Source organism: Podarcis raffonei, chromosome 5, assembly GCF_027172205.1.
Source record: "Podarcis raffonei isolate rPodRaf1 chromosome 5, rPodRaf1.pri, whole genome shotgun sequence".
Classification (NCBI taxonomy): Eukaryota; Metazoa; Chordata; class Lepidosauria; order Squamata; family Lacertidae; genus Podarcis; species Podarcis raffonei.
Window position 1 is genome coordinate 24,380,784 of NC_070606.1, and position 27,151 is coordinate 24,407,934.

General features: G+C 43.2%; 1 protein-coding gene across 1 annotated transcript in view; it reads left to right on the forward strand.

Moving 5' to 3' along the window:
* The first annotated feature begins 2,423 nt into the window (after positions 1 to 2,423).
* Positions 2,424 to 27,151, forward strand: part of CDHR1 (cadherin related family member 1) — a 53,952-nt gene continuing 29,224 nt past the window's right edge. The window contains exons 1-9 of the mRNA XM_053388234.1: positions 2,424 to 2,716; positions 3,479 to 3,574; positions 6,162 to 6,307; positions 7,349 to 7,399; positions 9,426 to 9,515; positions 10,329 to 10,415; positions 14,930 to 15,046; positions 19,183 to 19,326; positions 21,630 to 21,708. Of these exons, the coding sequence (XP_053244209.1) occupies positions 2,428 to 2,716; positions 3,479 to 3,574; positions 6,162 to 6,307; positions 7,349 to 7,399; positions 9,426 to 9,515; positions 10,329 to 10,415; positions 14,930 to 15,046; positions 19,183 to 19,326; positions 21,630 to 21,708 (1,099 nt within the window). The 5' untranslated portion in view covers positions 2,424 to 2,427. The remainder of the gene's footprint in view (positions 2,717 to 3,478; positions 3,575 to 6,161; positions 6,308 to 7,348; positions 7,400 to 9,425; positions 9,516 to 10,328; positions 10,416 to 14,929; positions 15,047 to 19,182; positions 19,327 to 21,629; positions 21,709 to 27,151) is intronic.

Here is a 27,151-nt window from a genome sequence, read left to right on the forward strand (position 1 = left end):
TTGACAGACTCCAACTTCTGCAGCCTTCCTCTCTACCTGTTTCTGCAATGTGAATATGTTTTTCAAAGAAAGCATGCTTTTAGAGCATCCCTAAATTGGCACACTTCATAATGGATGTGAAATACGGATGGACAAAGTAGACCCACTTTGGAATTTTCAGTTTGTGCTTTCACATACTGCAAGAAAAGAGATGGGGATCCATAATTCTTGTAAGCCTGAGATATGGAACCCCATTCTAGCAAAGAGGATCTGGACGCATATGAAAGCAGGCTTCGATTCACACGGAAATTTTGTGGTATCATTCATAGAATCATAGAACTGCGGAGTTGGGAGGGATCCCCAGGTTCACCAACCCAGCGGTTCTCAACCTGTGGGTCCCCAGATGTTGTTGGGCTACAACTCCCATCTTCCCTGACCACTGGTCATGCTGGCTAGGAATGATGGGAGTTGTAGTCCAACAACATCTGGAGACCCACAGGTTGAGAAACACTGATCTAGCCCAACCCATGCACATGGATGTTGCGTGCAGCATTCCTCAGTCAGATCAAGGAACCAGAGCTTCAAATTGCTGGAGAAATGGATTCAAGAGCTGCTGAAAGGTGAAACTACTAGAGCAGGGATGTCCAACAGGTAGATCGTGATCTATTGGTAGATTGTGGGGTGTCCATGGCAGATCGCGGTAGATCATTGGACCGGCCACAAAAAAGCTCAATAACTTTGACTTTCTAAAAAATGCTGAACAACTTTTACCTGCCCCAAAAAAGCTCAACAACTTTTGTAGATCACTGCCAGTTTTTTTATATAGTTGGAGAAGATCTCAAGATCTCAGTCTCTTGGAAGTTGGCCATGCCAGTAGCCACCAGAGTCAATTTGCTTTGTGCCAACTTTTCACCTACCTTCCAATTCCTGTTTCAAAAGCCTGTATTTTGGGACTGTCCTGAAGTAACTACAAGTAAATATAGTACACACCCACAAACCCCAAATGAGAAAGGGGGGAAATCAGTGTGTCTTAAAGAAATTTCAAATGTATTATTAAACTGTAGTACGCAGTGGATAATTTTTAGCACACGGGCAATGAATGAGGATTGGCTTTTATTTTGGGGGTTTGCTGAGTTTGCAGCTTGTGTTTTTAGCTTTGTATCACTTTCTGTCCATAATCCTCAGTCCTATTTAGATCCGTAGACGCGTTAACAAGGAAGGTGTTGCAGAACAGAGCTCACCTCCAGGTATGGAGGTGATATTTTGTTATGCTTCCTATGTGCTATAACACCTCTTGCTGCGGGTGCGACATCGAGAGAGCGACTTGGAACAATCCGCGGGCGAACAGCTTTGTGTGGTTTGGTTGCTAGCGAGATGCGTCACTGCAAAGTGGACCAAATCCGTATGTCCTCTCCTGCATTGATATGAAACACAAAAGCAATACACTTTTTTTGTTGAAGGTGTAAGCAATATTATTGCACCAAGGGGCCTCAGGACTTTGGGCAGACAGATTTATTCTTCATAATGGCACAATGCTTTGTCCATTCAGCCTAACTCCTAGCAATTGTGCTATTTAGTGCAAACTCTAATGATTTAGTCCCATTAAAAAAAACAACAAGTCAATTTCTCATTGCTTCCCCCCCCCCTTAAATCCAAATTTGGAGAGCCCTGTTTAAGGCTGCAATCCCTTTGAACTCAGTCTGACACTTTCAGTCGCAGAATGGGGCCTATTAAATCATTTATGAAGCACTTTTTTCAAGCTAGAGGTACAAATTTAGGTGACAAGTGCTTTAGTTTAGCCCTTGATTTAATGAATTGCATTATGTTAATAAGTGCTTCATGGAACCCTAGAATTGCAGAGTTGGCAGGGACCACACGGATCATCTAATCCAACCCCCTGCGATGCACGAATCTTCAAAATGATATTTTAAAAAACACCACAGTTTTCTTTCTATCAAATATAAAGTGAAATGAGAAACAAAAGCCCCATTGTTTTTAAATGTTATCTATACTCGTTGTCAAATTGGTGGACTTATCAATCAAGTATTAGAAACTTAATACAAAGTCAGTCTTGAAAATGTAGTAAAATAATTATCTAGATTAACGAGCACTTCTCTTCATTACATTTACATCCATCTTTCAGGCAAAGATTTCCTGGTTATAAAAATGCTACATGTTGCTGCTCACTCAGTAAGTCAAAGTTGATTTACTTTTGAGAATTTGTTCCATCAGCCTTTCGAGGGAGGTAAAAATTGTCCTTCCTTCCGTTTCTGGAAAAAAAGAAAAGCGAGGTTACAAAGAAGAGGGAGAGGGATATTTCAAACCCCGGTTTTACCTTGTCTTTTCCAGATCTGGAAAATGTTTTATTGGGTGGTGTGAGTGCAGCGCACGACAATAACAGCCCCAGCAGAGAGTGATGTTGGTTCCTCCAAACTCTCTCGCAGAGAAATGAGTCCCAGAGCTCCTTGCAAAGTAATTGGTCTAATTAGGTGGAAGGAAGGAGCGCCTTTAAATTCCTCGGAAATTAAGACGCGTCATCCACTTAACATCTTAACATCTGCTCCTGCCTCTCCCCGCTGCACGGGGCTGAAGGACAGCTTACTGCCGGGTCTTTGGGGCCATATTTCCACCCACTTGCCCCCAAACTCAGAAGATACTGACCCTTGCTCTGGGGGGATGAAGCATCTATGGCAGCTGCCCCCATCTTTGTTCCTCAATTTGATGCATGTTTGCCTGGGTAAGTACAACAAACCTCTTGGCTCCTTAAGAAACTATAGGACAGCAACGTACGCCTAAGCTTTGTTAGTAATCCTTCATAATGTGGCCTTGCAACTGTTTCTTGATAACTGTGTAAATAAATACTGCTTGCTGGCTGTCCCCCCTCCTCCTTACCCCCCCCCCACTGATTGCATTACCTGTAGCTCCAAGTGGGCTGTTATTGATTCTTGATCTGTGATTAGAATGATAACTAATTTCATTTCATTTTTACTTTTTTTTTCTTTGAACTTTGCTGTTCTCTTGCAGCAAGTAAGTAATTATTTCATTATGGCTTCTTGATAGGCATCCCTGAAAATCAGAATGTTTTAGAATCTCCAATAGATTGCTTAGGGATTGCCTGGAGGTCAAAGATGCTCGTTTTGCAGTTAGTGAGCATTTAATGAAGGCTCATTCAACAAGCAGAAAACTTCAGACTGTCTGGTGGGATCCTGATTAATTCATTTTCTGTGTGTTATATATACGGGTACATCTGTAATATGTTAACTGATTCATAGCCGTTTGTATTATTAACCAGATAGTACAGGATCCCTTAAATATGCCCATAAACTTTCTAAAATGTAGATGCGATCTATTAGCATAATTGGATATATTGTGAACTCAGATTATTCTCTTGAGGGTTGATCTTTGCTTTGTACTCAGAGGCAGGCGGGGTAGCAAATTCATCTGTTTGTGATCTAAAGAATGCTTTTGTTTTGGGTTCTGTTTTCTTTTCGACCTGCAGCTCAGGCGAATTACGCTCCCTATTTCTTCGACAATGGAGCTAGCAGCACTAACGGGAACATGGCACTTCTCAGCCTTTCAGAAGACACAGCTGTCGGTCAGTCTTACGATATAGCCCACTCCTTTTTAAAAATAACAAGATTAATTTGCTGGTTTCTTTTTCATTTGTTAAAACTAAGAAAAGAGACTCAGTCGTATTTGTGCAGGTTGTGTCCACCTAAAAACTCTTCTTGTCTTTAAACTTGATGACTTATCTATAAATGAAATGAGTTAAATGGGTCATTTGTGTAAGTAGCATTCATGTGCCTTCAAATGCATGTGTGTACGCTATTTTGGCTATAATTTTGCACAACAAATGGCGACACTCAGCCAATTCAATGGGGCCTGGGTGAGCATTACGATGCAAGTGTTAGTAAGCATGAATTTCCATTTCCATTGGCCCTGCACGCTTAAGCTTGTTTCTAGAACTTCCTTGCTGGAATCAGTTATCCATCTTGTATTTTTCACACAATTAATGCACAAGGGATTTGTTATAGGGCAGGAACATTACACTCACATGGGTCAAACACAAAACTCCACTTCCAGCAGATGCCTGACTTTCTTTAACCAGAAATTTGCCGGTTAGGGGACCAGAGTTTAATTTCTTTTAATCATTCTCTCATAAATCAGTCCAAACATGCCAGCCTTCCATATTTTGCCTACCAAATTCCTTCACCAAAACCATGGCTGGCACCCATCACTAGCTTTCCCTTCCCAGGCTTGAACACTCTTTAGCAGTTGAATGCCACAATTTAAGCCTCTTTCCACCTTCCCGCCCTCCAAAATGTTCCTTTCTTGTGCACATCCCTGCACTTTCCAGACATCCGGGGAAATTCCTTTTCTTCCTGCACCGTGCCACCACCCATTCGGGCAAAGGGTAAGAAGCTAGGAAGAGTCATCTGGTCTGTCAGGACAACACGAGGATTATCCATCCCTCCTCCCACCAACGTGAGCACAACCCTCGCTCCCAGTAATAACAGTAGGTGGCCAGTTCCGATTGGCTACGTGCAAAATCCTCCCGCTCACTACACGATTCTCGATTGGCCAGGATCATGTGGCGAAAGAGAGAAAACAAAATGATGGAGGAGGGAGCAGAGAAGTGGATCACCCTGGCTGTGAACTGCCACAGAAGAAATGAAAAAGCTACACTGGGGGTCTTGTAGACATTTTTCACCCCCAAATTCCCCTCCCACTTTACTCCATACTTTGTGTGAGCATTACTTGGACCTACGCCAAACTATGTCTAGAGTGGCTGGGGAAACCCAGCCAGATGAGCGTCGCAACCCCATAACCGCCTTTGACTGGACTTAACCATCCAGGGGTCCTTTACCTGTTTACCTTTTTTTACTTTCCCATTCCTACTATACTTCTTGTTTTCCCTTCTCACCTGTCCAGAGTTTTACCTTTTTCTTGGGCATTTCCTCCAGAGTTTTATTCAAGACATTTTTTTTCAGCCAGAGCTCACCAGAATTCAGTTCCTCTCAGGTGGTCGCCATCGCCATTCTAAGAGAACCAGGGAGGTGATAATGGCGAGTTCCAGCACCACTTTTCCTAGAAAAATAGCACTGGTTTTACTGGTTTTACTATACACCTGAAATATTGACTAGGTAGGTAGATTAATGCCAAGATTCAGTTTCAGCTCACAAATCACAATGGACCTAGGAAAAGGCTTCTGTTTTCCCCTTCCCCAAGGGATGAAGACTGCTGTGTTTGCTTCTGTTTCCATTTGCTGGCACCCACAAAGATAAGACTAATTTTAAATTCACTTTTCTTTTCAGCAAGAGGAGGCAGAAATGCCAAATATAGATTATTTTTTTAATTGGTGTTAATTCTGCGCTGAGAAGTGTTCCCCGGGTGCTAATGATATGGAGAGCTTGTGTTGAGAAAGGTGTAAAAATTATCAGCCAGACACCAAGCCTGATCTGAAGGAGAAACCGTAAAAACCTTCCCATTTTAACATCCTATTAACATCCTGGCTTTCGCACAACCAGTGAAACATCAGTTGATATCAGCTTGCGGGAGGGAGGCACGGAAGAGCAGGGCTTTTGGTGCTTGTTTGCTTCCAAAACAACAAAACAAAACAAAACAAAACAAAAACGCGATAACTCCTTTAACACACCAAAGGTAAAGTATCGAAATTTTGCACCCCTGACAATTTTGCACTCAGGGCAACCACCCCAAGCTACGACACTGGCTCTCATTGCTTATGAAATACTGTGTTTTGATGCATTTCCCTCCAAACTAGTTTCAATCTCAAGTGAAAAAAAGAATGACCTAGGTTTTTTCTTAAAGTCAGCAATGTACTTCAATTTTTTTCACACAAAAAATGTTACTACAGTGGAACTTTGGTTGTTGAACATTTCAGAAGTCAAATGTTTCAGCTTTTGAACTCCAACAACCCGGAAGTGAATGTTTCCATTTTCGAACACGCCTCAGAAGCCGAACGGCTTCTCCATTTTTACAATGGATTTTGCCGACCAGCAATTGCGCCTCGGTTGTCGAAAGTTCCAGAAGTCAAACGGTCTTCTGGAACGGATTACTTTCGACAACCGAGGTTCCACTGTATAACAATTGCAGTGGCTCTTCACAATACCCCCCCAAAAGCAATTTTTTTCCTACAAGGTGTCCTAATCTCTCTCTTTCAGGTACACACGTGTACACGTTAAATGGAACAGATCCCGAAGGGGATCCGGTAACCTATGGCATGACCTTTGAATCTGGGTCAAGAAAGTACTTTGCTATTGATGAAAATTATGGAAATGTTACACTGATTGAAGAGCTGGACCGTGAGGTACAGTGCAATAAAGCGGAATCTATTTGTGGTGTCATGATCAATTTAAGATGGTTGTTTGTGTCAGCTGTTTGTAGTTTAGTTCCCACTGAGCTGATAACCCCCTACCTGGGCTGTTCACTTAAAATTTCGGGGCGGGGGGCACTCACGTAATCAAATGCTTTATACAAAAAAACCACACAAAGGAAACTAGGGAAAGGTCTAAGTTTAAGCCCATCTCCCTGATATGCTCATTACTCTGTGCAAAGGTTTTGTTTTCTTTCAGGGAGGAATATTCAACCATATGATCATCTACCTGTGGTCCAAAATGGTTCAGTCCTGACACAGGTTTATTGCCTCCAGTGAAAATTTAGGGCCATATCTATCAGTCGTAGGACAACTGGTTATACCATTCATTAATTTGGGGGACAAAATGAGTATAATCAGTATGAAGCAAATGGCAGAAATAACGATAATTTTTTAGCCCCATTTTCAGCTTATAAAACATATAATTTGAAAATTTGGGTGATTTGGGTTTATTGCAAACTTCCTAATATTTGTAAAGAATAGTTGTGGTATGATGTTTCAGATAAATAAACATGCTAAAAGTAAAATGTTAGCAACCATAATTATGTCCACCAAAGGGATGTTTCCAAGAAGTCCACAAATTGAAGATAAACTCCATATATTCAAAAGGTTACTCTACAAACAGTTATAGTCAATGTGGAAATTTACTGAGAATTAATTAATTCCTGAATTCAATGGGGCTTACTTCACAATAAGTGTACACATGAACTTGCCCGCACTTACTTAGGAGTAAGCCCCATTGAACTCAATAGATTTAAGCAGACATTTAAGCAGACATCCCTAGGTTTCTGCTGTTAATGGTCTCCTAACTCTGTTCTTCATACAGTTATGTGTTACTTATTTAGCCAGCTAAAACGATACTACGTAGAAAGCAAGCAAATATTTGATGAATGTTGTATTTTTACACTTCTAAAAGTATGAGCCTTAGATCCCATCAACCCTGTGGACAACAATTCTTTTATTTTCTATTTTAAGAGAGAAGATGAGGTTGAAGTTGTCGTCAGCATCTCAGATGGCTTAAGTACGGTAAGTATTTCAAGAGAAAAGGGCTTTTCCTCATTGTTGCGTATTTACACTCTATTCTGTATCAGATAATGGAAAAGGAAACAGTTGCCATTCTCCTAACTGCCAAATCAACTGCTTGGATATTTCCAAGGGATAGATTGTGGGATGTGAGGAATCACCCCTAGGTTTTTTGTTTTATCTGATATATATTATATCAGGGGCTTTAAGTGTTTACAACGGATTTTAAGATAAATTATAACCGACCCACCGCTAGTAGGACTGGAATAACACTTGTAGTTTAATGGTGAATTTTGGACATAATGGAGATGTAAAAGATTTGGATTATCATAAAAGATGCAGGAGGAAATGATTAACACAGAAAGGGGAGGAGGGGAGTCCAGGAGATTCTTTGGAATTTTGTTTTTATGTTGTATATTGGATATGTGATTGTAAAACTTTGATCTGAAGACCAAATAAACATTTTTTAAAAAAATATATGTATTATATCGGGGCAGTCCCCGGGCTCTTTGCCACCCTCCATATCTGTCCCAGCCAGATCCTTGTAACTCAATCACTCATTCTGACATGGGCATGACCAAGACTCCAAGAGTGGCTTGGCACATGTGCATCTGACTCACGAGTAGACACAGATAAACACATTATTTCCATATTAAGGTTTTCTTAGTGGGAATAGCATCTTGTGAACAAAAAAAGGCACAACGTTCATCTGCACTGCATGGGGAAGTGGGTGAATGTTTAACTTCCTCACATTGGAGGGAAGCCCTCCCCTATGTGGGGCTTTGAACCCTGGCCTGTGAATTGTTGGAAGAAAGAGGACAGAGATACATCCCCCCCCCCAAAGGCTAGAAGAGTAGGTCCCTCAATGAAATGGATAGAATCAAAGAATCATAAAATTGTAGAGTTGCAAGGGACCTCAAGGATTGTCTAGTCCCATGGTTCCCAAGGTGGGGCACATGCCCCACAGGGGGCAATTTGATTTTTCAGGGAGGCAATTTGAGAATGAGTTATTAACAGTGACCTTTTCGCACTTCTTATGGTTCTAGGGGCCTCATATACAGAGAGCCAGTGTGGTGTAGTGGTTAAGAGCGATGGACTTGTAATCTGGGGAACCAGGTTCGCGTCTCCGCTCCTCCACATGCAGCTGCTGGGTGACCTTGCGCTAGTCACACTTCTCTGAAGTCTCTCAGCCCCACTCACCTCACAGAGTGTTTGTTGTGGGGGTGGGGAGGGAAAGGAGATTGTTAGCCACTTTGAGACTTCTTCAAGTAGTGATAAAGCGGGATATCAAATCCAAACTCCTCCTCCTCTTCTTCTTCTATATAAATATATATTGCAACACACACATTTTTAAAATTTCTTACTGATTTCTTTCTCAGTACAGTGGTACCTCGGGTTAAGTACTTAATTCGTTCTGGAGGTCCGTTCTTACCCTGAAACTGTTCTTAACCTGAAGCACCACTTTAGCTAATGGGGCCTCCTGCTGCCGCCGTGCCACTGAAGCATGATTTCTGTTCTCATCCTTAAGCAAAGTTCTTAACCCGAGGTACTATTTCTGGGTTAGCGGAGTCTGTAACCTGAAGTGTATGTAACCTGAGGTACCACTGTACTTCAACTGTTCTTTCGTTCTTTTATTTTTCTCTTTCATGGATGCCATGTTCTTTGGATGCTTGTTTAGACCAAGTTAATGGCCTTTTAGGCTTCCTCCACGTGAACAGGAGTTCATTTTTTGAATAACAAGAATTATATGTCACGGCGGGGGTGGGCATCAGGATTTTAGAGATGCTTAGGTGGGGCATGGCCAAAAAAAGGTTGGGGACCACTGGCCTAGTACAACCCCCTGCAATGCAGGGATATGCAACTGTCCCATACGGGGATCAAACCTGCCACCCTTGAGGAACACTTGTTCTGATCCTAGTAGTTCTTAAAATGTTTGTCATTAGGGCTAAGATGCAACAAAGTGTGCATATGATCACTCCTTGGTATAAATCAACTTTCCTGTCTAAAATTGCATCATGTTCAACTTTAGGTGGCTGAGAAAGTCAGGATCCTTGTAACAGATGCCAATGACGAGAGCCCAGAATTTACCAACACACCATACATAGCCCAAGTCCTGGAGGTTGGTGAAACTTAACTCAGTCTTTTTAGCAAATGTAAAAAGAGAGGAAATTGGGTTCGGCTACCCCATGATGAGCATGGCTGTAAGTAGTGCACTGGCTGCTTTTGTGGTAAGATTCAAGCAGTGTTGACATATGCAATTCCATTTCAAATGAAGGTTTCTGATGAGCTTTGCAATTTGATGATAATGTCGTTATCCCTTGTCTGGAAAGAAAAGGTGTCATTATTTTATTTCATTTTTAAAGTAAGGTAAAAAAGTAATAACAACTACTACAAACTGCCTTGGGGACTGGGAGGCAGCATTTGGTGATTTCCTGGGCACTAGCCAATCAGTTACAGCTGCCCACAATCAGCTTCCCCAGGAAACTGCCCAAATCATTTTATAAGAGCTCAAAAAAGTAAGTTTGTATTGATCATTTTGAGAGCGTATCTAAAACTATTCCCACTGCTCTATAGAGGTTTCATCTGTCAAATGTTATGTCAGTTTTTACCCTGCCTTTCCAGAGACTTTCCCTAAGCTTCAGATTGTACACTTCAGTGCTCAGTGAAGAGTAAAAACAGCTGACATGGACATATTCTTCATTGTTCTGTGTCTCTCCTTGTTGCTGCTGTGATTTTGGGATGGATGGGGAAGGAATGAACTTGATTCTCTTTCCCCTTCTTTCCAATGCAATATCTCATTGTTCTCACTCTCTCTTTTTGCTTTCCTAACACATTACCTTCCCATCATAGGAGTATATTTATATTTTACTAATACCCCCTAATTTCTTATATCATGCCCATCTCTGATTATGTTCTCTGTTTGGATTCGCAGAACACACCTTCAGGAAGCAGCATCTTGAAAATTGAAGCCATAGACAGAGACACCGGTTCAGGGGGGAGCATAACCTACTTTCTGCAGGTAAATATTGACTTAGGTGTCTAGGCAAATAAGACAAAGGCCTGAGACAAAGAGTGGACTGGAAGCACTGGGAGCCACTTAAAATCCACCTCATGGTGTCTGTTTGTTTGAGTACCTTCCGACTATGAAGTTAAGACCAAGAACATTAGAACTTCCATAATGATATAATGCAGGAATGAGGACCTTTGCCATTCCAGATATTGGTGGACTGCAACTCCCATCAACCTCAGCCTCCATCATCCAGTCAAGGATGATGGGAGTTGCAGTCCAACAACCTCTAGAGGGTCACAGGTTCCCCATCTATGAGCTCAGCTTGGTACAGCATGAGATAAAAATATTCTGAAATGATACTTGCAGGGCCAGGCCATGCCCCCTCCACTCAGGTGAGCTACCAATGAAGGAGACCACACAGTTGAATGGGATCAAATCAGGCCACAACTTTACTGACTTCAGATGAAGTGGTTTGGCATAGGCATTGGGTAAGCATTTATTTCCAGGCTGTCTACCGGAAATGACATCAGGGTCAACGCTGGCAGCGGGGATTCCTACGACTTACATCAAATAGGGGGATCGTCTCAGGGATCACCACCTCCAGGACCGTTGAGGCCCAAGTCCCTTGTCTGGGCAAATGGACCGAAGCAACTCCATCACAGATCCCTTTAACAGGACACTCTATTTCTGGAGGGGAAGGCGAGGGTACACCACCCCCCTTCCAACCCAGGCTAAGGTTACTCAATGCCTAAACCTCTAAAGGTTGTGGCAATTGCTACGATGGAGGCAAAACCTCCAGGTCACAGCCAATTCACCTAGTAGGCAAATTCCTACCCGGCCCCGTAAATGCAGCAACTACCACAGCCATAGCAAGGTCAATTCAATGGGTAAATGCAAAATTACTGGAGTTGGTTTGATCCAATGAAGAAGAGCTGGGCATCGCGGGTTGGTGCGGGCTGTTTTAAATCCTCCAGGAGTGGACCTGTGGGAAGCCTGATTGTTCCCTCCAGCCTGCCCCCAGAGAGCTCAGCCCTCTACACCAGCCTGCCATTGGCCAGTTTGGCAGGCTGATGCAGAGCAAGATTTGAAGCTCGTGGTCCAGCAAGGATCAGACCCTGATGCCCAGCCCTGCATCGTTGGCAGGAGGAGAGGCATTGGCTGTTCCGCAAAGCTGCCACACCCCTAAGAGCAAGTAAGCGGACTTGTGTGACTCAGAGGTTAGATGGGTAAAAGGTAAAGGTAAAGGGACCCCTGACCATTAGGTCCAGTCGTGGCTGACTCTGGGGTTGTGGCACTCATCTTGCTTTATTGGCTGAGGGAACCGGCATACAGCTTCTGGGTCATGTGGCGAGCATGACTAAGCCACTTCTGGCGAACCAGAGCAGCGCATGGAAACGCCGTTTACCTTCCTGCCAGAGCGGTATCTATTTATCTACTTGCACTTTGACGTGCTTTCGAACTGGTAGATTGGCAGGAGCAGGGACCGAGCAATAGGAGCTCACTCCATCACGGGGATCCGAACCACCGACCTTCTGATCAGCAAGTCCTAGGCTCTGTGATCGCTGCAGCTGCCTGCCTCAGTTTCCAATTCATAAACTGAAAGCATCACTTATCTACCTCCCAGGGTTACTTGAGATGATGAGTTAGGAAAGGTTGTTTTGTGTATTGAGTTGCAGGCAAAAGTATGGTTTCGTGACCTTCTCATTTCCCCTCCCTACAGTGCAAAAAGCCACACACATTGCAGAAGACAGACATATCCTGGAAAGGGAGAGAGCAATTCTTAGAGATTTCTCCATTTGAAATACGACTTTTTACTTGTGTTTCTTTCTCCCTAAATTTTCTTTTCTTTTCTTTTTTGGTACTGTTCACACATATGGGTTTTTTGAGTGCAGTATGAGCGCCGCAACCCCAGAGTCATTCGTGACTGGACTTAACTGTCAGGGGTCCCTTTACCTTTACCTTTTAATGATACTTTGCCACAAGTGTATCAGTTGCCAGCTAGCTATACACAAGTCCCAATTTATTTGGCTGCAATTGTGTATCAGTGAATGATCCATCTAGGAGGGGGCAATATCTCAATGGAAACAGTTCCGGTTCTTCTCATGGATTTTTTTTCCCTTTCAAAGACAAAACTTCAGTGCAAAAAAAGACACTGTCTACCTGAACTAATAGAGCTTGCAATATAAAAATCTTACAGCTGAGTAATTTTGATTCCCACCCAACTAGAGGTAAAAGAATCCATGTAAACCAATTCATTTTGGTCTTTCCTCAGACACTGGAGAGCTCACTAATCAAGTAGCTGCTTCTGAAAGCACAAATATTTAAGTAGGATTAAATCTAATCTTCTTAACAGGAGAAAAATACTGAAAGGAGAGAAACCATAAGCTGAGTATTGTGCACAGCCAAGGGAGACAGGAAGGCAATCATTCTTCTTTACTGAAAAGAGACCTTAGCATTTTTCTTTCTCCTTTTTTGAGCAACCCCTGTCCTAGGTGTTCCAGATGATTAAGGGGCAAATAATATGGTCTTCTCACAGATTTGCCCCTCCTCAGAAAGCACACAGTACTAAGGGGGTGAGCCTCCCTTTTGAACTTTAAGCAAAGTTCTGAAGCCCCTTTTCTTTCACATGGTTTTAAACTTTGGTTGATTTTTTGTTTGTTTCCACCATGCTGTTTAAGTTTTGGTTCCATTTAAAAGCCCTCGGCTCTATTGTATTTCATTTCATTTTTTTACCGCAAAACACTCTGAGCGCCGAAAAGTGGGGTATAATTGCTTTCACAAGTAACACAACAAAATCTCCTTACTGCTAAGCTGTCAGAAGGAGTGTTTCTAGCTGTCCTTTTACCTGAAATGAAACTCTATACATATTCTGGTAAAGCACATGTAACTGTATAAGAATTGTTATACTGCTAAAAATTGTAGGATGTGCCCAGAGGCAGGAAAGAAAGAAAAAAATACACACACCCTGTGTTTTGATGATGCTGTTACTGTTAAGATGGCAGACTACAGGGCTGTATGTAGCTAATTCAGGCATCCCCAAACTCGGCCCCCCCCCAGCTGTTTTGGAACTACAGTTCCCATCATCCCTGACCACTGGTCCTGTTAGCTAGGGATGATGGGTGTTGTAGTCACAAAACAGCTGGAGGGCTGAGTTTGGGGATGCCTGAGACAATGTGTCCCATATGTGCAATTTTTTTCCCTGTTATGTACCAGGACTTTACTCCCTCTCCTCCCACTCCCCCCATCTGCTCCAGAGGGTTGAAAGAACCCATGGAACAGATTTAGGATGCACAGGGGAGGAGAGGGGGCAAACATTTTGCTGCGCAAGCAGAAACCTTTGTGTGGAGAGGACATTCACATAGCGCTATCCTGGATGCAACTCAATTGTCCTTTACAATAAACAGTTTGAGTTCATGAGTAAGAATTACGGGAAGTCTGAGAATATTGCTGAGCCTGTCACAACATTCATAAATGCTGAGAGCTGGTCCTATACTCTGCCTCTCGAATCCTTTTGTCAGGTCATATCACCAGCCCCTCCTCTGTGTTTCTAGATTTTCACTTGTAGAGATGACAAGGAGTTCAAAAGGAAGTATGTTATAGGTTGGTGTAATGCTGCGGCAGGAAGGTAAACAGCGTTTCCGTGGGCTCTGGTTTCCGTCATGGTGTTCCGTTGTACCAGAAGCAGTTTAGTCCTGCTGGCCACATGACCTGGAAAACTGTCTGTGGACAAATGCCGGCTCCCTTGGCCTGAAAGCGAGATGAGGGCCGCAACCCCATAGTCGCCTTTGACTGGACTTAACCGTCTGGACTTAACCTTTACCTTTACCTTTTACCTTACATCAACATAACTCTTTCCCTGTTGTACTTCCCCCTTCTTTGCACAGTGCAAATAAATGGGTACGCATAATGGGGTGAGCAGAGGAGCCTTGGCGGTTGCAGAGCATAACATGAGTAGAGTCTCCTCACTCAGAAAAAGACGCCTGACAATTAGGGTGGCCTTATGCCCTACTTTAAAGAGAACGGTCCTCTATTTTGAGGGCTGTCAGGTCATAGAAACGGAGGGCTTTGAGGAGCAATTGGCAGCTGTGGGTCAGCAGACTGAACGAGTAACCCGAGTCACCCGGTGCCTTCCCCAGTATGGTGGGAAGCATGCACTTCTATTTAAACTATATCAATTATTTCTGAATTTGTGCCTCTACATAAAATTTACCACATGCCGATTGGTGTTCTCTTTGGTAATGCAAATCTCCTTTCTCGGCAGTGGGTAATTGGCCATGCTACTGTCAGAGGGGATGAATTCTGTGCTTGCTCCAGTTAGTTGACCTACTGAAGATTAAAACTCCATTTGTCTCAAGGAAATTCACATTGTGCAGAGCGCTCGTTCTTTGCCGCTTGTTCTCTGCCTTGCCGTAGGTCTTGTTCTTTCAGAGCAAATAATACGAAGTTGGTTTCTGACAGCAGGAGGATATCAACCTGTGCATTAAAGACACACACAATCTTACAATTCTTTTCTTTTCTTCTAGAACATCCATACAAATAAGTTTACTATAGATCGCCACAGTGGTGTCCTTCGCATCAAAACCGGGATCACTCTTGACTATGAAAAATCCAGAACTTATTTTGTTACTGTGGTGGCAAAGGTATTTATATATTCGTCTGATCATACTTTTCCAACTGTGGGGAAAACTGTACAAGGGCAAGGAAAAGCACCCTTGCAGGTGATAGAAATGGTGTGAGATCTAACAGGCCCGAAATAGCTTGTGACATCTAATATTTTCTCGACACTGGATCTACAGTACTTCTGCCAGTCTATCAAAGCAATCCTCGAGAAGTCTTGCTGTGATTTCTCCTGGGGTTTACAGTGAAGGACATGGCCTGAGTATCTTTCCGTATTCTTGCCGTGTGAAGTTCTGGAGAAATGGTTTATGGCAGCCAAACATATCCAGCTTTACCATAACAGAGCAAGTGGTATCCTGCAGAGTCTGTGGGTGCAATATATCTGTGCACATTTTGAAAGGGATGGTGACGATTGGGCAGGGGTGGACAATTTCTGGTCTTGAGAATGTATGGACCTCCCTTATTACAGAGCCAGGCCAATGGTCCATTTAGCCCAGACAGGTCCACTTTGACATTTGAAGGGAGACTGCAATGGAAAAGTGCTGAATTAAACTACACCAAGAGTCTTGGTGTTATCACTTATGGACAGAACCAAAATATGTGTTAATTCACTTGCCAATGCCAAGGTGTCCATACCAGGGGTCGGCAACCTTATTCAGCCATGGGCCGGTCCACCATCCCTCAGACCATGTGGTGGGCCGGTCTATATTTTTTTTTTTGGGGGGGAATGAACAAATTCCTATGCCCCATAAATAACCTAGAGATGCATTTTAAATAAAAGGACACATTCTACTCATGTAAAAACAAGCTGATTCCCGGACTGCCCGTGGGCCAGATTGAGAAGGCGATTGGGCCGCATCCGGCCCCCGGGCCTTAGGTTGCCTACCCCTGGTGTATACCACCGACATTTTTTTAAAAAAATTACCACTGCCGTATTATTGCTGTCTGTACTTTTCTGCATCTTATTTCTCTCTGACTGCACTTCTAAATGCACACACCAACTATATTCCTGCAACTTAGCCTAATGCTAATATAGTCCATGAAAACTTATGTCATATTATTTTCTTTTATTTTTGAAATCACTTTTATTTGGTTTTACAAATACCAAGCTATAAAAACCCAGATATATATCCAAACAGAGAGATTCCTCCGAATCTCGGGACTTCCCCACGCCCCCTCCATGGGGTCCCATTTACAACTGCATATTCTTCCATACTCTAATTTTATATCAACCCATATTGTCCATTGTAACTGTTACACTACAAGTGAAATAAAAATCCTGCCAATGTTTCCATCTGCTTACAGTGGTCTCCTAAATAACTTATAAATTTTCCTATTCTTTTATAAAGTTTTTGTCCTATTGGTTTCTGAATTTTCCAGTCAAGTTTTGCTATTTTGGCATAGTCCATCAGCTTCTTTTGCCATTCTTCTCTGATAGGGACCTTGCTTTCTTTCCATCTCTGAAACGTTATGTCATACTTATGGTATGGTATATTATACCATACTTATGGTATGGTTTATTACATATTTATGGTATCACAAGCCATATATAGTACCGTTATATATATTTCACTTATCCCATACAAGCTTGAAATATTCAGCGTTGTAACCAGCAGGTCTCTTTATTGCTTTGCAATCCTGTTGTGTAGTCAGGTGTGATCCATTGTTGTGGTTGCCCATTTTTAACTTCAAGTCCAATAAGAGCTGGTGAGGAGGAGCACTACTATGGATCTGGCCTCCTGGCAGCAGTGTTTCTGCTGTGTACTGTGATGGCCGGCTTTGGCCTGGGCGGGCGGGATATAAATAAAAATTAATTAATTATTATTATTATTATGATTATTATTATGATTATTATTATTATTATTCAGCAGCATAGTTGGGACGGTTCAAGTGCATCAGTGAAGCCAATCTATTGGTCTTGCATATATGGCCCAACCTTGCTACCTATCCTTGCTGTTCTGGGATAGCTCAGTCAGTAGAGTACGAGACTCTTTAATCTCAGAGTTGTGGATTCGAGACCCATGTTGAGCGAAAGATTCATGCATTGCAGAGGGTCAGACAACACGATCCTCGTGGTCTACAGTTCTCTACAATTCTATGATTTTATGTGGCAATGTTACCACCGCTGGGAGGCCAGATCTACAACAGAACCTTCCTCACCATACACTCCTGTTTACTTTAAAAAATATTTGTGAACAATAAACCTACCCTGCACATCTCAATGTGAAGGCTAGGTTAGACTCCTGTTCCCTGACATCCTATTTTTTCTGGCTTCAGGAGAGAAAGAGCATTCAGTCAAAAGGTTCCTCCACCTTCATTCTGAACTTGGACAATCCAAGATGGACTGTTATCTCATTATATTTCTGAATACCATTTCCAAGCTTTTAGACATCAATCTGTGTGGTGTGTAGGAGGAGGAGGAAATGAAATCGGGGTGTGTGGGGAGAAGAGAGTAATAATTGATTGAAAACAGATTTGTGCAGATCTGTGACTCCTTCGTACAGATGCTTTGTACATTCTAGTCTACAGGCCAATTCCCCTGGCCTAGGAAAGGGTGGAATGGACATACTGACTATATGAGCTAAAGGTTTCGGGGCATAATCTGGTTGTTTGTGTAGATGATCTCTCAAGTTCAAAGCCCTGCTCAGCCATGATGATCACTGGGTGTTGAAAGGCTCCTCCTGGCTACATATGTCAAATTGACTCCTTAATTGCCTATGTTGTGCCTGCAGCTCCAGCAGGAGTCAATTCTCTCATAGTCCATAGAGGCTGTTTGCACTTTGATTATACCATCACAAGGGAGTCTCTAAGGGACTCCAGTCCTCTGATTTTTCCTTCAGAAATAATGTTGCCAAGATCAGTGGGGTCTTACCATCATGTCAAGGCCTGTATTTAAGGATTCTGGGTAAAGTCAGCCTCTGGTACCCTATAGGAGAGCGGAATTTTCCGACTTAGCTACCCTTTGACCAGTTGAAGCTCAAATCTGCAAACCTTTCAAAGAAAAGCAAACAAAGCATATGTGATGGATTTACCTCGGCTGAGGAACAAACAAGAGCAATTAAAAATAAAGCAAAATTGAGAAATGCGTGGAAGCATTTTGTATACTGCTGGGTTCATATTCCAAATGAGTCATTGAGATATTGCAAATGGGTTGTTGGCAACAAGTGTTTGTTCTTTGCTTATCGTATATTCTGCAGAGAGGATAAATTCAGATGAATTCGGGGGGGGGGGAGATACTGGCTGGTAATTTGATACCACTGATATTGTGCTGACACAGCGAAAGGCTTGCATCCATGAGGAGCACTGCAATAAATCCTTGGTCCAGTGACAGTAACCGTTGTCACCTTGGGAGTGGTCCCTGGGGAAAAGCCTCTATCATTAGAATCCAGGGCATGTAGAAACTTGGACACTTAAGGTCAGGCCTCCTCAGAAGTAGTTAACAGAAGAAAAGATGAAAATGAGGGGAAAGCTTCCTATGGTTCAGGGAATGAGCCCCATCTATCTGTGCCAGATCAGATATTTCCTATTTCCATCAGTTCTGGTGTACGCATAATTTTCAACATGTCCAGTTAGTCTATTCTACCAGGAGCAGAGCAACTGTCAGGCTTCAGGGACCCTTTTGCCGTAGATAAGCAGGCCAAAGTGAAAAGAGTTGCTTACCATTTAAAGAGTCTTTAATGATCACAGCAAAAGACCAACACAGCCATTTCCGAAATGACGGTGTTTCCAATTAAGGTTTCCACCCACTTCCCCCCTCGTCATTTCTGCGCCTTGCAACCTGATCTTGCAACCATTGTGCCTTTTGTGCAGCCACCTTATTTGCTCTACGTGTCCTTAGACTGATAGGCTGGACAGTCTCCAGTGAGAGAGAGTCTGTTAGCTCTATTTCTTCCTGTTCTACTTCACTTTGCTGTTCAACCCCCAGTTCATCCCAACTTTTGTCTTCAGAACTATGCCCTTCTGCAAACCATTGTTCCAAATCTATACTGTCCTCCTGCTCCTGGGTAGCTTCAGGATCCAAGGGGAGGGGGAGGTTCCCACCATTCCTCATCAGAGCTGTACTTTTCAGCCTGGTCTCTCACTCCAAATGAGTGGAGCACATTTTTTGTGTGTGAAATGCAAAGGGATCCTAAGATCTAGGAACTGTTTTACATCCTAGGATGGCGGCGGCAAGCTCCGTGGCAACAACAAGGTGTTCTCAGCCACAACCACCGTCACAATCAATGTGGAAGATGTTCAGGACACACCTCCGATGTTTGTCGGCACTCCCTACTATGGATATGTCTATGAGGACACTCTGGCCGTGAGTACCGCAAGAATCATTTCTTGTGCACCCTGCCAAAATGATGTAGCTTCTGCAACAAATAACTGGAGGGGGGAGGATGCAAAGTGCACATGTGCAAGGTGATTGCCGGTTTCCTTTCTGACAGTGAGCGGCCCTTTGCTCCCCACAAAATGTCCAAGGTCCCTGGACCTTAAGGGCTCACTTTTCAGGGGAGTTGTCAGAAACTGGGCAGAGGAGGAATGGTGGAGACTGCCTCCCCATCCTGACCCTTCGAGAGGAGAAGAAGACAGTTCAGAATTACAACAGGGGTTTGAGGGAGGTCACAGCTCAGAGGCAGATGAGGGGGAAAGATGGGAAATAATGGGAGAGGAGGAAGAAGACACACCAGAGGGAGGGACAGCTGACAGACACAGTGTCTTTAGAAAGCATTCCACAACCCCCCTCTCCCAGAACCCGGCAAGCATTGAAAGTAGGAGAGCAAAGAGCTCAAAGGCAAAGGACACTTTTCAGCACCCGTAGTGATGATGCATGAGGAAGTGGGAGAGATGGAGGGGGTGGAGACTCACTCAGAGCAATGCCATTATTCTGAGAGGCTGCATTCCAAGCCTCTCTCTGTGAATATTGAATAAAAAGCAGGTGGTGTGGACGTTTACTTGTCTTGTCCATTCCTGGCAACCTGCCTGACAGGAGTGTGGGCAGCTCCTGCTTCAAGATGAGGCTGAAATATCCTTTCACCCCACTTCAAGTGCAGTGGATTGTATGTACACCTTTGAATAACGCCTGATGCTCAAAATTAATCAATTAAAATCAGATCATATTGAAACTGCATCAAATTTTCCAAGTCTTTTTGGAAAGACAGTAGGCGGAAAGGAGATGAACAAAGAGAGAGTTGAAGCAGACTGAGGGGAAACACGTACCATAAATGGCTTAGCAGAAGTATTGCTTAGACAAGCCATGTTCTTACAGAATTCATTTATGATGCTCAGATATAACGAAGGGTTGTAGCAAGATTATATGCACATGTTGTCCCCAGCTATTTGACTTTGCCAAATGGTAAGGCCAAGCCTGCTTAATGTCCAAATTGAAGTTATGTAGTACATCCACTTGCATTTTCAACCTCGGCAGAAACCTGCAGGAGCTTATAAGGTTTGGTTAATCCTGGTTTAGCTTTTGCAAGTGGATATAAAATTCTCCAGAGCTGAAGCAAGCTCACAGTTTAGCTCTGTGGTGCTGCAACTTGCTGTTCAAACCATGTTTACGGAGGCTTCCGCCTCCACAATCTGCAGTTATTTCTGTCGACACTGGTACCATATTTCACTGCCCATATTGTTGTAGTCTGCCCAGTTAGAGGGCAGGAGAGAATGATTTTGAGGAATATTGGAGGTGTTTTTCATGCACTTCATAATCCTTGGCAATAAGAGGTGCTATAAAGCTGTGAAACATAATAATTTACTTTGTGCTGCTATTAACCAATGATCTGGAAATGCCTATAATTATTAAATACGCCAAGTTGTGGGAGTTTTTATGGAGCTCACAGAGGAAATCAGGGATAATTAAGCATTAATCACCTCCACTGTGAGCCCCATAACCAAAAATATTATCATATTATAATGATGGAAAAACTCACCTCTTTCCCTGCTTAGTATGTCAGAAACTCCACATAGTAAAATTCTATTTCCAGGTTTACTATTATTTACAGATCCAGGTGTTGCCCATTAAACTTGCAAAGGGAGTGGATTTTCAGATCAAACGTTCTTTTCTCTTTTTTTAGCATATTGCTTTCTTAGCTATTGAAGAGGATTTCTTCCTAAAGCGCTTTTCAAAGCTCTGCAATTTCCCCCCCCCCCCAAAAAAAAAAAGTTTTCCAAATAATTGCAGAAGGATGTGTCTCGCTCATTAGAGACCAAGGCAACTCTGAGATGTGGTCAACCCCTCCTATCACTGAGCAAAAAGTTGCTGGTCCTTACTTCTTCCACCAGAGATATCGAAGCTCCTTGATTTGTTTCCAGCTGCTTGAACTTGGTCTTGCCGCGTTCTCTGCTAAAATACACCATAAAAAAATATAGAAAAGTTATTCTCTGAGCAGAACTACAAATACAGAACAGGACCTTTAGTTCTTCTCTCTTTAATCATTTACCATATCATGCCGGTGAGCTTGTGTTTGGCAAGGCTGTCTGCAAGTAGAGTGCTCAGTTTATATTGTGTTGCCTGTCTACATGGGAGAGAGCTGATGCATTAGGTTGGCTTGGAGTTATATTTTACAGCAGTTTTACCTCCCTGTGCTCCCTGTTTTCTTTCCCTCTTTCTCTCTCTCTCTCCAGGGTTCTGAGGTAATAACGGTTGTTGCTATTGATGGGGACCGAGGGAAGCCTAATGACATTCATTACCGCCTTTTGAATGGTAAGTTTACTGGGTTGGTTTGAAATCCTAAAGGAATACCTAAAGCCATCAAACTCACTGTTTAGTTTCATATATGCAAGGAAGCCTATCAAATATAAAAGAACAGGTATACTAAACATTGCTTTGGTTTGCTGTAAAGCTTGTTTATTTATTTATTTATTTATTTATTTATTTATTTATTTATTTATTTATTTATTTATTTATTTTATATACTGCCCAATACCCAGAGGTCTCAGGGCGGTTCACAGAACAAAATCAAAATATAAAACCACAAAATATATAATCAAAATAGATATTCGCTCTCACTGTGTCTAAGAAGGCACAGGCAGGTTCTAGGAGAATCAAAAGCTTCTCCCAACATGGTGCCCTTCAGACTACAACTCCCTTCAGCCCCCTGGTCAGGGATAATGGGAGTTGTACACATCAGGAATGGGCATATTGGCCTCCATGGGACTCAGCTATAAAACTGCAAATGAAACATTTAGAATGTGTTGTAAAATGCAATATACAAATGCGACTCTAGATGGCGACGGTGAGCTATGCCAAATCCGATGCATTTTTCAAAACTTTTTTTTGGGGGGGGGTAAGCATTTTCACAGCGTTGAGGTTTTTTTTTTGTGTGTGTGTGTAGATACCACCCAGGTCTGCCTGTGTTTTAGCAGGCCTGTTTCTCCTATTTTAATGAACTGCATGTGGTTATGAGGATTGTGATGATGAGTGAACCAATTTTAAGCCACTGGGCAGGATTGCCGGTTGGACGAGACTCTGTTGCAGGGATGATGCTTGAGAGCCAAGGGCCGGTTTGTGACAGATCATGGGGAGTACAATTGCATGAGATAAGATGTGGGTCTAGCAGTTCTTAGTGGAGGCAGAAAGCAGTACAATGCCAGGCAAGGGAAAAACATGATGTCACAGTGGAGCTCTGATAGACACGGGGTGACAGGAGCAAACGACAAAGGTTTTCCTTTTTTATTATTTATTTTTCAATTTACATTTTATATCGTCTTAACGAATTTTTTGTTATACAGTCACAAATGACAAAGGTTTTCAGTCCAGATGAACTAGCCTGCTTCCTTAACTCTGGCCCCTCCGCACAGAGACTATATTTCTGTTTTTACCCTTGACAGCCAAGCTAGACATGATAGATTAAATCCATATGACTGTCTTGATTTTTGTTTTTAACTTAAAACTCTGTTAATTCAATCAGGGCAGTTTTGTTGGGAGTGGTTAGTCAATTATTTGCAGCTGCTCTTGGTGGTGGGGTTGTGGGGGAAGAGAGAGAGCCAAGTAGAGCATGGCATTATCTGCAGAATATTTACCCTCAAACTAAGAATTATTTCACACGTAACGTCTGTCTTCATATTGGAAAAAGGGCCCATTTTGTAATGTCAAGTACCTGGTGTGTGAAGGATGATGTTGAGAGTGCCTTTTTTACCTGGAATCCTCCTAACGGGACCTTGGGGAGATAGCAGAACCTGGCTAGCTCAGACTACAAGTGATGGCAGCAGTTTAAGTTTAAGTGCCTGCCGGCCCCAATCACATTAATTATTATTATTATTATTATTATTATTATTATTATTATTATTTATTATTTATACCCCGCCCATCTGGCTGAGTTTCCCCAGCGACTCTCGAGTGTTAAAAACATTAAATATTAAAAACTTCCCCAAACAGGGCTGCCTTCAGATGTCTTTTAAAAATAAGATAGCTGTTTATTTCCTTGACATCTGATGGGTGTTCCACAGGGCGGGCGCCACTACCGAGAAGGCCCTTTGTCTGGTTCCCTGTAACCTCACTTCTCACAGGGAGGGAACCACCAGAAGGTCCTCGGCGCTGGATCTCAGTGTCCGGGCTGAACGATGGGGATGGAGATGCTCCTTCAGGTATACAGGACCGTGGCCTTATAAAAAAGGCTGTATAAAAGCTGAAGTTGTGGAGAGAAAGGGGGAATGCAAGTGAGAAGAGCAGCAGGGGTAGAGGAAGGGGGTGCGGTGGGGGCAGACCGCCCCAGGTGTTTTCACTGAGGGGGGTGACATTTGGCGCGCTGCTCTTCCACGACTCCCAAGCTCACCCCGAGCTGTTGGCGGAAGGGGGAGCTGTGCTGCTTTGCCAGTGGCATTCCCCTCTTCCCCCTTCGTTTTGAGAGTCTGGGGGAGGCTTGGGAGTCTCAGGAGGAAGGCGCACCAAATGTCCGCCATCGGCGACTCGCTCTGCCCCCAGCTGCAGGGCATGCGTGCCGCTCCATGCACCCGAGCAGCTACCCCGTGCCTGGGGGGGCATCCTCCGTGCCCTGCCCCCCTTGGGAGCTCACCTGCCCTGGGCAGCGTGGGCATATGCTCCGCAGCTGAAGAGCAGAACCTTCCTTCCTCACTTTTGCAGTTTATCTCCTCACAGATTGTCTCCCAGGTATTATTTTCCCCTCCCTGAAAGTCCTGCTTTCAGTTTTGGGGTCCAAACTGTGGGGGCCAGGGGAAGAGAGGTATAGAACTGGAATGGGAGAGTGCAGCTCCCTTCATCTACATCCCATTTTGCTCTTCAACCCCCCCCCCTCTGAATTTATATGTGATTGGGGCACACCCAGTTTCAAGGAATAGGTTTTCTGCTGTTTGACTTTCAGTAGCTTTATAAGAATGACGTGCGGACATGCCTCAATCTGTTCCAACATTTATTTGCATTTTTATCTGGTCTTTTCCATTCCTCTGCAATCAGTTTATTTTGCACGTCTTAGGTTGCACTTCATTATCTGCCAATGTGAAAATACAGGGTGAGTCTTTTTAAACAGGCCCCGTGGAATATGTGTACTCTGTATCCATGGGGCCTCTTTTAAAGGACCCACCCTGTATATGCATTTAAATTGCTGTGGTTGTTTTTGCATAGCACAAAACAGACACGCATATCATGGCGAGTTATTTAAACTACCAATTACTTTCCTTACATGTTGTAACAACAGATGCAGGTTTTCTGCATACTTGTCCTTCCCCAAGCTTTTTGTACCATCTCAGTCCCATGTGATGTTTCATACCTGTTACCCAGTAGAATTGTAGGAAGGTCTATTATTCTTATTAAAGAATAAATAATGCTAAACCATTGAAAAGAACCTTATATTTTATATGCTGGCAAATCCTCCAGAAAACACATGATGGACCATGCTCTGAATTATCTATTTCCACATAGCAATTAGGCAGTGAATAGCATGATATATGAGCACTTGAAACTGCTATTGACTTCATTTCCATTGTAGTCAAGCTTTCCTTTTCTGCCCTATGAATCTTGATAATGGCCCTCCACATAAGTCAATCCGTGTTCAGTATGAAGTCTAATGCCTTCTAATGAAGTCACAGTTATTGCAGATATTAGCAAAATGAGACATTATTGGACAGTTTTCAAAATGAGCATCAGTATTAAATTAGAGAAGGAAACAGAGAAGAATATTGATTATGTTTTCTTTAACTGGATTTCCTACACTCCTAGTTTCAAACTGGGCTTGGCTAAGCTACAGAACGTGTTTCATCCCCCGTATGAAAATTCTGAACACATGCTGCACTCCTGTTGTACTGAACATGTTGACCGCGCATGCACCAGTCAGGGTCGTATGCATGCAGCTCTGGTCAGAAAACCAGAGGATAGCAATGATAATTTTTTTGTCAGGTCTGAAGGGTAGGGGAACAGGGAACAGGGGCACTCAATCTCCCTATGGCAGTGTCCCCAGATGTTGCACTGCTTGAGAGTAGACCTGAGTCAGTGAGATTTAAGGCTTGGGGTGAGATTTCTGAGGGACAGGAGCTCATGATCTACTGTGGGTTCCCTAGTTTATATGTGCTAGGACACAGATGGTGCTGTGGTCTAAACCACTGAGCCTCTTGGGCTTGCCGATCAGAAGGTTGGTAGTTCAAATCCACATGATGGGGTGAGCTCCTGTTGCTCTGTCCCAGCTCCTGCCAACTTAGCAGTTCGAAAGCACGCCAGTACAAGTAGATAAATAGGTACTGCTGTGGTGGGAAGGTAAACAGTGTTTCTGTGTGCTCTGGTTTCTGTCACACCAGAAGTGGTTTAGTCATGCTGGCCACATGACCCAGAAAGTTGTCTGTGGACAAACACCAGCTCCCTCAACCTGAAAGCGAGATGAGCACCACAACCCCATAGTCGCCTTTGATTATCTGTCCAGGGGTCCTTTGCCTTACCTTTTACCTTTATCTGTGCTATGATTAGGAGAGCAAACTGTATAGATGTCATATTGGAGAATGCACTCAGAGATCACTGCCAGCCACCTTCGGTGATGCTCTGGTGAAGGGATTGAGCTTGAAGTGAAGGTACATGTTTGCTTTTAGACTGCTTGGCCTTCACAACTCTCTCTCTCCCAACAGTGTAGTAGCCATCACAACCTTACAGTATCCTGTTAGTCAGTTGCTAGGATCAGAGGGTCAGAAAAGATTCGAGCTGAGCTGAGGTTGCTGTCAGTGCCCAGGCATTCACAAAGGCATGCATTCTGCCAGCACATGCATGCACATTGACAGCAATGTATGCTCAACTGCAACAATTTCTGGCTTCACATGGACCTGGGATAGCTCAGTCACTAGAGCATGAGACTCTTAAGCTCTGTGTCATGGGTTTGAGCCCCACATTGGGCAAAAGATTCCTGCATTGCAGGGGGTTGGACTTGTTAAAATTCCTGCTCCATGATTGCAGTCATGGGATTGTTGTCTTTCACATGATGGTATATGTTTTGACTCCACAGAGTGGGAAGTGACGGAGACAGGATGTTTGTGTTACTTTTCCGTGAAGTGGGACTGTTGTCCTTTGTTCTTTTTCTCTTTGCTGTCTGATGCTAGAGAGAGAAGGAGCCATGTTGCAGTGCTCTATGTGTGCTTATTTGTAAATAAAGTAGATTAGCCAAAATGCTGAGTTGCTGAGGTCTGTTACACATGATGCGCAAACTCTGAGGATCCTAAGTGTGCCAGTGTCTGTTGGCATCAGTCGCTGTGATGTTCGAAAAGAAGAAAGCTTTTGAAGCTCCCAAACAATGACCAGGAGGGAGAGAACATGCCAGTCGGGTATGTGTCTCTGCCAGGGTCCTACTCGAGTGTAGGCTGAGCTCCTGACAGGACTAGATGACCTACAAACTCTACAATTCTATGATTCCATGCAGTGCTATTTTTCTAGGAAAAGAGGTGCCAGAACTCACCACAAACACCTCCCTTGTTCTATTTTCATGGCAATGGCACCCACCAGAGAGGTGCGGGAACTGAGTTCTGGCAAGTTCCGGCTGAAAACGAATCCCTGATTCTATGATTCTAGCGGCTGGCCAAGAGTATAATATTTTGAGTGGACCAGTAAACTTAGTAGTAGCTTGGAATCCTACCTGGCTGCTGAACTTTGTCAGAAATCTCATGTATGCAGTTTCTGTGTGTGTTCTTTGTGGAAGCTTAACTCTGTGTGCATATGT